This window comes from Nerophis ophidion, linkage group LG26 (assembly GCF_033978795.1).
Source record: "Nerophis ophidion isolate RoL-2023_Sa linkage group LG26, RoL_Noph_v1.0, whole genome shotgun sequence".
NCBI lineage: Eukaryota > Metazoa > Chordata > Actinopteri > Syngnathiformes > Syngnathidae > Nerophis > Nerophis ophidion.
Genome location: NC_084636.1, coordinates 35,503,021 through 35,518,726, shown reverse-complemented (window position 1 = coordinate 35,518,726; position 15,706 = coordinate 35,503,021). Strand labels below are relative to the sequence as shown.

Here is a 15,706-nt window from a genome sequence, read left to right as displayed (position 1 = left end):
TTCGATGGGTAAACTAGTTATGGAAGCAGAAGAGTTAGTTAGGGTAGGTGTGCTGCATGTTCCAGCAGCTAGCGTCACCTGGGGGTTGGGGGGGGGGGGGGGGGGACCTTGTTTCACTGTCTCTGTTGGATAACAAAATGTTGTGTTGATCTTTTTCTCAGTCTTCCTTTTTACCTTTTGTTACACAACCAATGCATCTGTGCCTTTAATACATTATAAACATATTGTTAATGACTATTTATTTTAACCTTTCAATTTTTAATTCCACTAATGAATAGCTCAGTTAATGTAGTAAGATGGAATGTTAAAGGCTCAAAGCATCCAGTCAAGAGGAAGAAGGCCCTTACACACCTGAGGAATCTAAGTGCAGGAATAGCATTTATTCAAGAAAGTCATCTAAAAAATTCCGACAATGCTGGGTTGAGATGTGGGGGGGGGGGGGGGGCAGCTCTTTCATTCAACCTTTCAAGGTAAAGCCAGAGGTGTTGCAATACTGATAAATAAGAGTGTCTCCTTCACACCATCCGCAATTGTAGCTGACTCTAATGGACGATATGTTTTAGTAACTGCTAAACTTCATAGTCCTAATGTTATTTTGGCCAACATATATGCTCCTGACTGGGATGACCCGCAATTTTTTTCTCGTGTCATTAATCAGCTCCCTTGTTTAAACTCCAATTTGCTGATCATGGGAGGGGATTTGAATTTTTGTTTGGACCCCGGGATGGATCGCTCATCTCTTAGGCCAGGATATGCAACACTTAAATCACTTTCTTACATGCAGTCATTTCTTAACACATACGGCATCTCAGATATCTGCCGTTTCTTGCACCCGAAAGACAAACAATACTCTTTCTTTTCCTGCGCCCATCAAACATATAGTAGAATTGATTATTTTTGTATTGATAATAAATGAATTACAGAGGTTCAGACATGTGAATATTACCCAATAGTGGTATCCGACCATGCTCCTCTTTTAATTCCATTGAATTTTCCTGACGTTAATGTGCCCAGACCATTGTGGAGATTTAATCCTCTTCTGCTATCGGATGAAAACTTTCTGGAATTTATGTCTGACCAAATCTCTCTGTTTTTAGATATTAACATGACGCCAGATGTCTCCATGGCGACTGTCTGGGAGGCCCTTAAAGCATATCTCAGGGGCCAGATAATATCATTTACGGCCAAAAAAATGAAGGATTCAAAGTCAAAACAAGTGGAATTGGGAACACAAATAGCTGATATAGATAAGGAACATTCACAAACTCCTTCTCCAGATTTGTACAAAGAAGGTTTCGAACTAAAAACAGAATATGACATCCTTACTTCCTACACTATTGAAAATCTGCTGTTAAAAAATGGGAGTAACATTTATGAGCACGGTGACAAAGCAGGGGAGGTTCTGGCAAAACAGCTTAAGGGGGCCAAGCAAGTCATCAAGGGGGTGAAATCGCCGGATGGCGAGATTGTCTCTGACCCGTTAGGAATAAATGAGGCATTTCAAAGTTATTATTACAATCTTTATAGCTGGAATAATTCTTGTGACCCTTCCTTTGCATCAAACTTCTTTAGAGATCTGCCTATTCCAACTTTGTCTCCAGATCAGGTCACGACCTTGGACGCACCAATGCAGATGCAGGAGATTGTGGAGGCCATCAAATTATTACAACCCAGAAAATGGCCGGCCGAGTGACTTTTACGCAGCATTCTCTAAACAATGAACACCTGTATATGCAGCGGTACACAAAGGTACTCTCCCAGACACACTAAATCAAGCTTGTAGAACGCTGCTCCCGAAAAAAGACAAAGATCCCCTAGATTGTGCTTCTTATAGGCCAATTTCACTCTTGAACTGTGATTACAACATTTTGTCCAAGATATTAGCTCGCCGCCTGGAAAGCGTTTTGCCATATATTATATCCCCAGACCCTAAAGACAGGCCATCTTTCTTTAATGTCCGTGGGTTGTTTAATATTCTATACAATCCATGTCAAAGTGACTCTGAATGCCTTCTCTCCATGGACGCAGAGTCTCAAACATTCCACAGAATGGAATGTTTGAGACTCTGCGTAGCTTTGGGTTGGGTGATATATTCATTTCATGGCTCAGATTATTGTATGCTTGCCCTTCGGCAATGGTACTGACGAATAAGCATTATTCAAAAACCTTCAGACTGCATGGTGGCACCTGTCAGGGATGTCCACTTAGCCCTCTTCTCTTTGCCATAGCTATTGAGCCGCTAGCCACAGCAATAAGAAATAAGCACTCGATACACGACATTACAAGGTTCGGCACAGAGCATAAGTTGTCATTAGACGCTGATGATCTGTTATTATTTGTGTCCAAAGCTGAGACTACTATTCCCCTTATTCTGGACCTCCTCGCAACATTTGGAGAAATCTCCGGATATAAAGTGAAGCCACAGAAGAGTGAAATACTGCCACTGAATATGAGCACCACAACACTACAAAACACCACAGTACCCTTTAAATTGGCCCTTAGCAGCATTGTCTACCTTGGGATCACTGTAGCAAGGAATGTTTGGGAGCTCTTTAAAAATAAGTTGAATACACTAAAACACAAAGTTCAACAGGACTTAAAGAGCTGGTCATTTCTTCCACTCTCGCTGGTAGTGAGAGTGAATGTAGTCAAAATGGCCGTGATACCCAAGTATTTATATCTCTTTCAGAACCTCCCTCTATTCATTTCCAATGCTTATTTTAAAAAGCTAGACTCAATGATATCCTCTTTTATCTGGAACAACAAGAAACCCCGTTTGGGTAAAGAACACTTGCAGAAGCTAAAGCAGGATGGTGGCCTTGCACTCCCACATTTTGGGAAATATTACTTTGTGTTCTATCCTTTCGCTCGGATTCTAGCGTACCAGCGTGGGTGGAAATGGAGAAACTTTCATGTAGACCCTCGTCCCTGTCTGCTTTCATTGGTGCGGCACTTCCACTTCCTCCAAACACAAAACTCAATAATCCTATGGTTCATAACTCCATTAAAATATACACACAATTTAGGAAACATTTTGGACTCCAAGTTATGAGTCTCTCCAGCCCAATAGCATCAAACACATTCTTTCCTCCATCAAATAAATCCCATTTTACTTTTACTTTTCTACTTGCAAGCGCTCACCTTGGCATCTATCCATCTAATATACCTTCCAATGATCTTTTTTGGTTTGTTTGTCATACAAAGCTTGTGTTTCTATGGCAAAAACACAATATGTGCCATATTTTCTCCACAAATATTTCAAAGTCAAATATTTGATGTGAAGTAAAGTGAGCCTTAAATCTGTCAATCATTCATAACCACATTCATTTTGATTCATTATTATTTTTGAGCCATGACAGTTTTAAAGAAAAGCTGCAAGGCAACTTTGTGTTGTTACACACTTTCACCTCTTTGCTCTTCTAGTCCACTTTTATTTTGGAACAGCTGGGGGCCACAAAGAGGCCCCGGCCCGCACTTTGGAGACACGTGACAGCGGGGCCAACAACTTGTTTTTTTCTGACACCAGGAGACAGACGTCTTCTCACTCTCTTGTCATGACAACATTCCCTGCGTCTTTTCTCTCTCTCTCACACACACACACACACACACACACAAAGGGTAACCTGTCTCTGCCTGCTGGGTGTGTGTGTGTGTGTGTGTGTGTGTGTGTGTGTGTGTGGCTCCTCCCTCCTACATAATAAGGCAGCTCCCCTGCCCGGCCGACCGTCACTTGAGCAGGAAGTGTCTCGGCCTTCATTTGCTGGACGACTTCTGCAGCCATGATTGTAACGTGTGTGTGTCTGCTGCTGGCGGTAAGTGTGTAACGTGTGTGTGTCTGCTGCTGGCGGTAAGTGTGTAACGTGTGTGTGTCTGCTGCTGGCAGTAAGTGTGTAATGTGTGTGTGTCTGTTGCTGGCAGTAAGTGTGTAACGTGTGTGTGTCTGCTGCTGGCAGTAAGTGTGTAACGTGTGTGTGTCTGCTGCTGGCAGTAAGTGTGTAACGTGTGTGTGTCTGTTGCTGGCAGTAAGTGTGTAACGTGTGTGTGTCTGCTGCTGGCAGTAAGTGTGTAACGTGTGTGTGTCTGCTGCTGGCAGTAAGTGTGTAACGTGTGTGTGTCTGTTGCTGGCAGTAAGTGTGTAACGTGTGTGTGTCTGCTGCTGGCAGTAAGTGTGTAATGTGTGTGTGTCTGCTGCTGGCAGTAAGTGTGTAATGTGTGTGTGTCTGCTGCTGGCAGTAAGTGTGTAATGTGTGTGTGTCTGCTGCTGGCAGTAAGTTTGTTACGTGTGTGTGTCTGCTGCTGGCAGTAAGTGTGTAATGTGTGTGTGTCTGCTGCTGGCAGTAAGTGTGTAATGTGTGTGTGTCTGCTGCTGGCAGTAAGTTTGTTACGTGTGTGTGTCTGCTGCTGGCAGTAAGTGTGTAATGTGTGTGTGTCTGCTGCTGGCGGTAAGTGTGTAACGTGTGTGTGTCTGCTGCTGGCGGTAAGTTTGTTACGTGTGTGTGTCTGCTGCTGGCAGTAAGTGTGTAACGTGTGTGTGTCTGCTGCTGGCAGTAAGTGTGTAATGTGTGTGTGTCTGCTGCTGGCGGTAAGTGTGTAACGTGTGTGTGTCTGTTGCTGGCGGTAAGTTTGTTACGTGTGTGTGTCTGTTGCTGGCGGTAAGTTTGTTACGTGTGTGTGTCTGTTGCTGGCGGTAAGTTTGTTACGTGTGTGTCTGCTGGCGGTGAGTACACAACTTTTCTTCCCGCCGCCATCTTCTTTTCAAGGCCGTCCCGGGCGTCCATGTCTCTTTTCAGCCCTAACAAGTGCTGCCAGTGTCGTGTAATGTTGCCCTCATTAGGAGTTGGGAGTTTGGAAGTGTTCAGGTGTGTGGTGTTGGACACACGCACACACACACACACACACACACACACACACCTGGCTGCCATGGCAACACAGGTGCAGCGTGACATCCACCATTGTTCGGTCTTTGTTGCTTGACTGGACTTCTTCCCACACGGTGTGCTGTGTGCTGTTTGGTGTGTGTTGCTGCAGTGCTTGATCAGTATCATGCAGCACACACACCTCAGCCTTCTTACTGATGCAATTTATTTCAGGAAACATTTTATTGTTCAAGTCGCTCAAAAAAGGTTTGCAGTTTGAATACAGATTCCCCAAAAAATTTCAGACAAATTGATGCACTATATATGTATATATATATATATATATATATATATATATATATATATATATATATATATATATATATATATATATATATGTGTCTTGATTGGATTATCCAGAGAATAGTGCTCGATACCGTGGTAGAGCGCAATATGTAGGTGTGGGAAAAAAATCACAAGACTACTTCATCTCTACAGAACTGTTTCTTGAGGGGTTCCCTCAATCATCAGGAGATTTTCTCCTGATGATTGCGGGAACCCCTCATGAAACACTTCTGTAGAGATGAAGTAGTCTTGTGATTTTTTCCCACACCTACATATATATATCTATATATATATATATATATATATATATATATATATATATATATATATATATATATATATATATATATATATATATACATATATATATATATACATATATATATATATACATATATATATATATATACATATATATATATATATGTGTATATGTATATGTGTATATGTATATATGTATATGTATATATATACTAAAGAATAAAATGTTTAGTTGGCCAAATATGGACAATGTACACTATATTGCCAAAAGTATTTGTCCACCTGCCTTGACTCACATATGAAGTTGAAGTGGGATCCCGTGGAATTGTCTAAAATGTTTGGGTATCCTGGAGCATTCAAAGTTCCTTTCACTGGAACTAAGGGGCCAAGCCCATACCATAATTCCTCCTCCACCAAATTTCACACTGGGCATAATGCAACATCCGACATGTAGCATTCTCCTGGCGACCTCCAAAGCCAGACTGGTCCCTCAGATTGCCAGATGAAAAAGTGTGATTCATCAGTCCAGAGAAGGCGTGTCCACTGCTCTAGAGTCCAGTGGTGATATCCTTTACACCACTGCACCTCACGCTGTGCATTGGACTTGTGATGTATGGCTTAGATGCAGCTGCTCGGCCATGGAAACCCATTCCATGAGGCTCTCTGCTTACTGTACGTGGGCTAATTGGAAGGTGACACGAAGTTTGGAGCTGTGTAGCAAGTGACTCTGCAGAAACTGACCCCTCTCTGTCAGTTTACGTGGCCTACCTCTTGGTGGCTGAGTTGCTGTTGTTCCCAAACTCTTCACTTTTCTCATAATAAAGTTGACTTTGGAATATTTAGGAGCGAGGGCGACTTGTCCAGGGTGTACCCTGCCTTCCGCCCGATTGTAGCTGAGATAGGCACTAGCGCCCCCCGCAGCTCCAAAGGGGAATAAGCAGTAGAAAATGGATGGATGGATGGACATTTCATGACTGGATTTGTTGCACAAGTGGCATCCAGTGACACTTCCACGCTGGAAATCACTGAGAGCGGCCCATTCTTTCATAAATGTTTGTAGAAACAGTCTCCATGCCTAAGTGCTTGATTGGATACACCTGTGATTAGTGATTCTCGTCATTTGGATGGCTGGCCACCATACTTTTGTCAATACGGTGTATTTAGTGGATCACATCAAACCACTTATGGGCTTGATTCATCACAGAATAGCCAAGAAAGGAGCTACAATCAACAACAAAAAAGCACAAACATGTTGACTTCCTGTTGGATGAGCGTGATATTTCTCATCCTGCGTCAAAGGTTGAAGAAGTACAAGCCCCGTATCGGCAGTGGCAATACTTATTTTAGTATCGTCAATGCCAATACTTCTGTGATGAGGTTGTGACTTGTCCAGGGTGTACGCCGCCTTCCTCCCGAATGCAGCTGTGATAGCCTCCAGCTCCCCCCGCCACCCCAAAAGGGACATGCGGTAGAAAATGGATGGATGGTATAGCAATACTTATTTTATACAAGCCCGGTATCATCAATACCAAAACTTATTTTAGTATTGTCAATACCAATACTTCCGTGATGAAATGGTGACTTGTCCAGGGTGTACACCGCCTTCCTCCCGATTGTAGCTGAGATAGGCTCCAGTAACCCCTGCGACCCCAAACGGGACAAGCGGTAGTAAATGGATGGATGGAATAGCAATACTTATTTTATACAAGCCCGGTATGGTCAAAACCAATACCAATTTTAGTATGGTCAATACCAATACCAATTTTAGTATGGTCAAAACCAATACCAATTTTAGTATGGTCAATACCAATACCAATTTTAGTATGGTCAATACCAATACCAATTTTAGTATGGTCAATACCAATACTTCTTTTAGTATGGTTAATACCAATACTTATTTTAGTATGGTTAATACCAATACTTATTTTAGTATGGTTAATACCAATACTTATTTTAGTATGGTCAATACCAATACTTCTTTTAGTATGGTTAATACCAATACTTCTTTTAGTATGGTCAATACCAATACTTATTTTAGTATGGTTAATACCAATACTTATTTTAGTATGGTCAATACCAATACTAATTTTAGTATGGTCAATACCAATACTAATTTTAGTATGGTCAAAACCAATACTAATTTTAGTATGGTCAATACCAATACTTCTTTTAGTATGGTTAATACCAATACTTCTTTTAATATGGTCAAAACCAATACTAATTTTAGTATGGTCAACACCAATACTTATTTTAGTATGGTTAATACCAATACTTATTTTAGTATGGTCAATACCAATACTTATTTTAGTATGGTCAATACCAATACTTATTTTAGTATGGTCAATACCAATACTTATTTTAGTATGGTCAATACCAATACTTCTTTTAGTGTGGTTAATACCAATACTTCTTTTAGTATGGTCAATACCAATACTAATTTTAGTATGGTCAATACCAATACTTCTTTTAGTGTGGTTAATACCAATACTTCTTTTAGTATGGTCAAAACCAATACTAATTTTAGTATGGTCAATAGCAATACTTATTTTAGTATGGTCAATAGCAATACTTATTTTAGTATGGTCATTACCAATACTTCTTTTAGTATGGTCAAAACCAATACTAATTTTAGTATGGTCAATAGCAATACTTATTTTAGTATGGTCAATACCAATACATACTGATGTGAATACTGCCACAAGTGGTGCAACTGAGTACTTTCACCTGTTTTACACAAATTAATCGTACGATGTATACCTGGAAAATGTGTTTGAAAAAAGTCAGCAAGCTAACGTTAGCATGCATCAAGCTTTAAAACAAGCAGGTTGCTAACATTGGCATGCTAACAAGTAGCATTTTTTCAAGTAGCATAATCGATGCTGAGGTGCATCCCTCACTAAAAATGCAATGTTAACTTTAGCACTTTGCTTGTAACATCTTGAAAACAAATATTTCTTACATTTGACATTGAAATGCTGAGACGAGTAGACTTTCCAGTTGCACCTGTATGATCCCGCCATCTACACCTGAACATTCATTTGAAAAAAGTTAGCATGCTAATGTTAGCATACATCAAAATAAAGAAAAAAAATAGCTCACTAACGTTAGCATGCTAACAGGTAGCTATCGTCAAACAGCATAATATTTGAGGCTGAGGTATATCCCTAGCTAAAAATGCTAGCATGCAATGCTAACTGTAGCACTCTGCATGTCATGACTTCATATCACGTACTAGTTTCACTTTTCACCACCTTTTGTCTTCTTCTTCTTCTTCTTCTTCTACGCTAACTGCCTGCTGACAGCTAATGGCCAGGTGTGTGTCAGGAGTGTAGTGAAGGTGTGCTAGGAGTGTAGTGAAGGTGTGCTAGGAGTGTAGTGAATGTGTACTAGGAGTGTAGTGAAGGTGTGCTAGAAGTGTAGTGAATATGTACTAGGAGTGTAGTGCAAGGTGTGCTAGGAGTGTAGTGAAGGTGTACTAGGAGTGTAGTGAAGGTGTACTAGGAGTGTAGTGAAGGTGTACTAGGAGTGTAGTGAATGTGTACTAGGAGTGTAGTGAATGTGTACTAGGAGTGTAGTGAATGTGTACTAGGAGTGTAGTGAAGGTGTACTAGGAGTGTAGTGAAGGTGTACTAGGAGTGTAGTGAAGGTGTACTAGGAGTGTAGTGAAGGTGTACTAGGAGTGTAGTGAAGGTGTACTAGGAGTGTAGTGAAGGTGTACTAGGAGTGTAGTGAATGTGTACTAGGAGTGTAGTGAATGTGTACTAGGAGTGTAGTGAAGGTGTACTAGGAGTGTAGTGAAGGTGTACTAGGAGTGTAGTGAATGTGTACTAGGAGTGTAGTGAAGGTGTACTAGGAGTGTAGTGAATGTGTACTAGGAGTGTAGTGAAGGTGTACTAGGAGTGTAGTGAAGGTGTACTAGGAGTGTAGTGAATGTGTACTAGGAGTGTAGTGAATGTGTACTAGGAGTGTAGTGAATGTGTACTAGGAGTGTAGTGAAGGTGTACTAGGAGTGTAGTGAAGGTGTACTAGGAGTGTAGTGAATGTGTACTAGGAGTGTAGTGAATGTGTACTAGGAGTGTAGTGAAGGTGTACTAGGAGTGTAGTGAATGTGTACTAGGAGTGTAGTGAAGGTGTACTAGGAGTGTAGTGAAGGTGTACTAGGAGTGTAGTGAAGGTGTACTAGGAGTGTAGTGAATGTGTACTAGGAGTGTAGTGAAGGTGTACTAGGAGTGTAGTGAATGTGTACTAGGAGTGTAGTGAATGTGTACTAGGACTGTATTTGACACATTCTTGCTGAGGCAACTTGTGCTGACTTGATAATTGTGGCGGTGAGGGGGGGTGGGGGCCACACCCTGGCTGTGTTGGTGTCACGCTCACATGTCTCAGCTGTGAGTGAGCGGGTGTGGCGTCTCATGGCGGCCTCACCTCCTTCTTGTGCGGTGACCAGGTGTGGCGTGTCATGGCGTGCGGTGACCAGGTGTGGCGTGTCACGGCGTGGGGGTGACCAGGTGTGGCGTGTCACGGCGGGGGGGTGACCAGGTGTGGCGTGTCACGGCGTGGGGGTGACCAGGTGTGGCGTGTCACGGCGTGGGGGTGACCAGGTGTGGCGTGTCACGGCGTGGGGGTGACCAGGTGTGGCGTGTCACGGCGTGGGGGTGACCAGGTGTGGCGTGTCACGGCGTGGGGGTGACCAGGTGTGGCGTGTCACGGCGTGGGGGTGACCAGGTGTGGCGTGTCACGGCGTGGGGGTGACCAGGTGTGGCGTGTCATGGCGGCCTCACCTCCTTCTTGTTGCCACTCTTCACGTGTTGTTGACCTGTCTTCCCCTGGAGATGATTATTGGTTATTGATGATGGAGTTATTGTTCATGGGGAGAGTGATTCTCAGGTCTTAGTCTGGTCTTGCAGGTGCGACGGGTTAGTCCACATGTGTCAGACTAGACCAGGATCATGAAACTTCTTCAAAGACTTAAGGCTCCTGGAAGGTTTTCAATCAACAAAATGTTTCAAATAAATCCTAAATTAAATCCTATCTCTTCCACTAACTTCAAAACACACTTTTTCAGGGCAGAAACACAAAATATGCAACATTTTCCCTGAAAGAGCGGAATAAATAATTGGAGAATTGAATCCATCAGTAACTCATAACTTCATTATTCTTTTGGAACAATAATACTTTGGAAAAGTCAACATTGCAACTTTCTCTGCTTACAATGCAGCTCTTTATTCCACTTGTGATGTTGGATAGTATTTTTACACAGGCTGTGACTATTTATTCCACTTGTGATGTTGGATAGTATTTTTACACAGGCTGTGACTATTTATTCCACTTGTGGTGTTGGATAGTATGTCTACACAGGCGGTGATTCTTTGTTCCACTTGTGATGTTAGATAGTATATTTACAGGGACTATGATTATTTATTCCACTTGTGATGTTGGATAGTATTTTTACACAGGCTGTGACTATTTATTCCACTTGTGATGTTGGATAGTATTTTTACACAGGCTGCGACTATTTATTCCACTTGTGATGTTGGATAGTATTTTTACACAGGCTGTGACTATTTGTTCCACTTGTGATGTTAGATAGTATATGTACAGGGACTATGATTATTTATTCCACTTGTGATGTTGGATAGTATTTTTACAAAGGGTGTGACTATTTATTCCACTTGTGGTGTTGGATAGTATGTCTACACAGGCGGTGATTCTTTGTTCCACTTGTGATGTTAGATAGTATATTTACAGGGACTATGATTATTTATTCCACTTGTGATGTTGGATAGTATTTTTACACAGGCTGTGACTATTTATTCCACTTGTGATGTTGGATAGTATTTTTACACAGGCTGCGACTATTTATTCCACTTGTGATGTTGGATAGTATTTTTACACAGGCTGTGACTATTTATTCCACTTGTGATGTTGGATAGTATTTTTACACAGGCTGTGATTCTTTGTTCCACTTGTGATGTTATTTAGTATATGTACAGGGACTATGATTATCTATTCCACTTGTGATGTTGGATAGTATTTTTACACAGGCTGCGACTATTTATTCCACTTGTGATGTTGGAAAGTATTTTTACACAGGCTGTGACTATTTATTCCACTTGTGATGTTGGATAGTATTTTTACACAGGCTGTGATTCTTTGTTCCACTTGTGATGTTAGATAGTATATTTACAGGGACTATGATTATTTATTCCACTTGTGATGTTGGATAGTATTTTTACAAAGGGTGTGACTATTTATTCCACTTGTGGTGTTGGATAGTATGTCTACACAGGCGGTGATTCTTTGTTCCACTTGTGATGTTAGATATTATATTTACAGGGACTATGATTATTTATTCCACTTGTGATGTTGGATAGTATTTTTACAAAGGGTGTGATTCTTTATTCCACTTGTGATGTTGGATAGTATATTTACAGGGACTATGATTATTTCTTCCACTTGTGATGTTGGATTGTATTTTTAGAAAGGGTATGACTATATATTCCACTTGTGGTGTTGGATAGTATGTTTACACAGGCTGTGATTATTGTTCCACTTGTGATGTTAGATAGTATATTTACAGGGACTATGATTATTTATTCCACTTGTGATGTTGGATAGTATTTTTACAAAGGGTGTGACTATTTATTCCACTTGTGGTGTTGGATGGTATTTTTACATAGGCTGTGATTCTTTATTCCACTTGTGATGTTAGATAGTATATTTACAGGGACTATGATTATTTCTTCCACTTGTGATGTTGGATAGTATTTTTACAAAGGGTACGACTAATTAATTCCACTTGTGGTGTTGGATAGTATGTTTACACAGGCTGTGATTCTTTGTTCCACTTGTGATGTTAGATAGTATATTTACAGGGACTATGATTATTTATTCCACTTGTGATGTTGGATAGTATTTTTACAAAGGGTGTGACTATTTATTCCACTTGTGGTGTTGGATAGTATTTTTACACAGGCTGTGATTTTTTTATTCCACTTGTGATGTTGGATAGTATATTTACAGGGACTATGATTATTTATTCCACTTGTGATGTTAGATATCATTTTTACAAAGGGTGTGACCATTTATTCCACTTGTTTTGGATAGTATTTTTACACAGGCTGTGATTATTTATTCCACTTGTGATGTTGGATAGTATTTTTACACAGACTGTGACTATTTATTCCACTTGTTTTGGATATTATTTTTACACAGGCTGTGATTATTTATTCCACTTGTGATGTTGGATAGTATTTTTACAAAGGCTGTGACTATTTATTCCACTTGTGGTGTTGGATAGTATTTTTACACAGGCTGTGACTATTTATTCCACTTGTGATGTTGGACAGTATATTTACAGGGACTATGATTATCTATTCCACTTGTGATGTTGGATGGTATTTGTACACAGGCTGTGACTATTTATTCCACTTGTGGTGTTGGCTAGTATGTTTACACAGGCTGTGATTCTTTGTTCCACTTGTGATGTTAGATAGTATATTTACAGGGACTATGATTATTTATTCCACTTGTGATGTTGGATATATTTTTTACAAAGGGTGTGACCATTTATTCCACTTGTGTTGGATAGTATTTTTACACAGGCTGTGACTATTTATTCCACTTGTGGTGTTGGATAGTATTTTTACACAGGCTGTGATTCTTTATTCCACTTGTGATGTTGGATAGTATATTTACAGGGACTATGATTATTTATTCCACTAGTGATGTTGGATAGTATTTTTACAAAGGCTGTGACTATTCATTCCACTTGTGGTGTTGGCTAGTATGTTTACACAGGCTGTGATTCTTTGTTCCACTTGTGATGTTAGATAGTATATGTACAGGGACTATGATTATTTATTCCACTTGTGATGTTGGATAGTATTTTTACAAAGGGTGTGACTATTTATTCCACTTGTGGTGTTGGATAGTATTTGTACACAGGCTGTGACATTTTATTCCACTTGTGATGTTGGATAGTATATTTACAGGGACTATGATTATTTATTCCACTTGTGATGTTAGATATAATTTTTACAAAGGGTGTGACCATTTATTCCACTTGTTTTGGATAGTATTTTTACACAGGCTGTGATTATTTATTCCACTTGTGATGTTGGATAGTATTTTTACACAGGCTGTGACTATTTATTCCACTTGTGGTGTTGGATAGTATTTTTACACAGGCTGTGACTATTTATTACACTTGTGATGTTGGACAGTATATTTACAGGGACTATGATTATCTATTCCACTTGTGATGTTGGATAGTATTTGTACACAGGCTGTGATTCTTTATTCCACTTGAGATGTTGGATAGTATATTTACAGGGACTATGATTCTTTATTCCACTTGTTGTTTTTGTGACCACAACAATTCATTTACTTCAGCTCATGACGCAACAGATTGAATGATGCGGACACGTTTGTTTCTGCTAACATGACACTGGAAGTATTTGATTCTTGTTTATATTGACAAATGTGACTTTTTATAAGACATGCACCTGGGGATAGGCCCCTCCCACCTCCAAAGACATGCACCTGGGGATAGGCCCCTCCCACCTCCAAAGACATGCACCTGGGGATAGGCCCCTCCCACCTCCAAAGACATGCACCTGGGGATAGGCCCCTCCCACCTCCAAAGACATGCACCTGGGGATAGGCCCCTCCCACCTCCAAAGACATGCACCTGGGGATAGGCCCCTCCCACCTCCAAAGACATGCACCTGGGGATAGGCCCCTCCCACTTCCAAAGACATGCACCTGGGGATAGGCCCCTCCCACCTCCAAAGACATGCACCTGGGGATAGGCCCCTCCCACCTCCAAAGACATGCACCTGGGGATAGGCCCCTCCCACCTCCAAAGACATGCACCTGGGGATAGGCCCCTCCCACCTCCAAAGACATGCACCTGGGGATAGGCCCCTCCCACCTCCAAAGACATGCACCTGGGGATAGGCCCCTCCCACCTCCAAAGACATGCACCTGGGGATAGGCCCCTCCCACCTCCAAAGACATGCACCTGGGGATAGGCCCCTCCCACCTCCAAAGACATGCACCTGGGGATAGGCCCCTCCCACTTCCAAAGACATGCACCTGGGGATAGGCCCCTCCCACCTCCAAAGACATGCACCTGGGGATAGGTTGATTGGCAACACTAAATGGTCCCTAGTGTGTAAATGTTGTCTGTCTATCTGTGTTGGCCCTGTGATGAGGTGGCGACTTTTCCAGGGTGTACCCCGTCCTCCGCCCGATTGTAGCTGAGATAGGCGCCAGCGCCCCCCGCGACCCCAAAACTGAATACGCGGTAGAAAATGGATAGATGGACCTTTTAGAAACTGTTGTATTGTTTCTTTAAGGACACGTACTACCATCTCTCAACTTACTTGCTGTTTATATTTATTATAGTTGTCAGCCTTTTAACCTAAAAACTGTTCTGAGAAGGTTTGATTGTAACTCATATCCAGAAGAAAACATTGTTTGATTGTAACTCATATCCAGACCAAAACATTGTTTGATTGTAACTCATATCCAGAAGAAAACATTGTTTGATTGTAACTCATATCCAGACCAAAACATTGTTTGATTGTAACTCATATCCAGAAGAAAACATTGTTTGATTGTAACTCATATCCAGACCAAAACATTGTTTGATTGTAACTCATATCCAGAAGAAAACATTGTTTGATTGTAACTCATATCCAGAAGAAAACATTGTTTGATTGTAACTCATATCCAGAAGAAAACATTGTTTGATTGTAACTCATATCCAGAAGAAAACATTGTTTGATTGTAACTCATATCCAGACCAAAACATTGTTTGATTGTAACTCATATCCAGAAGAAAACATTGTTTGATTGTAACTCATATCCAGAAGAAAACATTGTTTGATTGTAACTCATATCCAGAAGAAAACATTGTTTGATTGTAACTCATATCCAGACCAAAACATTGTTTGATTGTAACTCATATCCAGAAGAAAACATTGTTTGATTGTAACTCATATCCAGACCAAAACATTGTTTGATTGTAACTCATATCCAGAAGAAAACATTGTTTGATTGTAACTCATATCCAGACCAAAACATTGTTTGATTGTAACTCATATCCAGAAGAAAACATTGTTTGATTGTAACTCATATCCAGACCAAAACATTGTTTGATTGTAACTCGTATCCAGAAGAAAACATTGTTTGATTGTAACTCATATCCAGACCAAAACATTGTTTGATTGTAACTC

The 15,706-nt window shown here is 40.7% G+C and overlaps 1 protein-coding gene across 1 annotated transcript in view; it reads left to right on the top strand.

Moving 5' to 3' along the window:
* The first annotated feature begins 3,653 nt into the window (after positions 1-3,653).
* Positions 3,654-15,706, top strand: part of LOC133543392 (desmoglein-2.1-like) — a 34,700-nt gene continuing 22,647 nt past the window's right edge. The window contains exon 1 of the mRNA XM_061887933.1: positions 3,654-3,812. Coding sequence (XP_061743917.1) covers positions 3,780-3,812 — 33 coding nt within the window. The 5' untranslated portion in view covers positions 3,654-3,779. The remainder of the gene's footprint in view (positions 3,813-15,706) is intronic.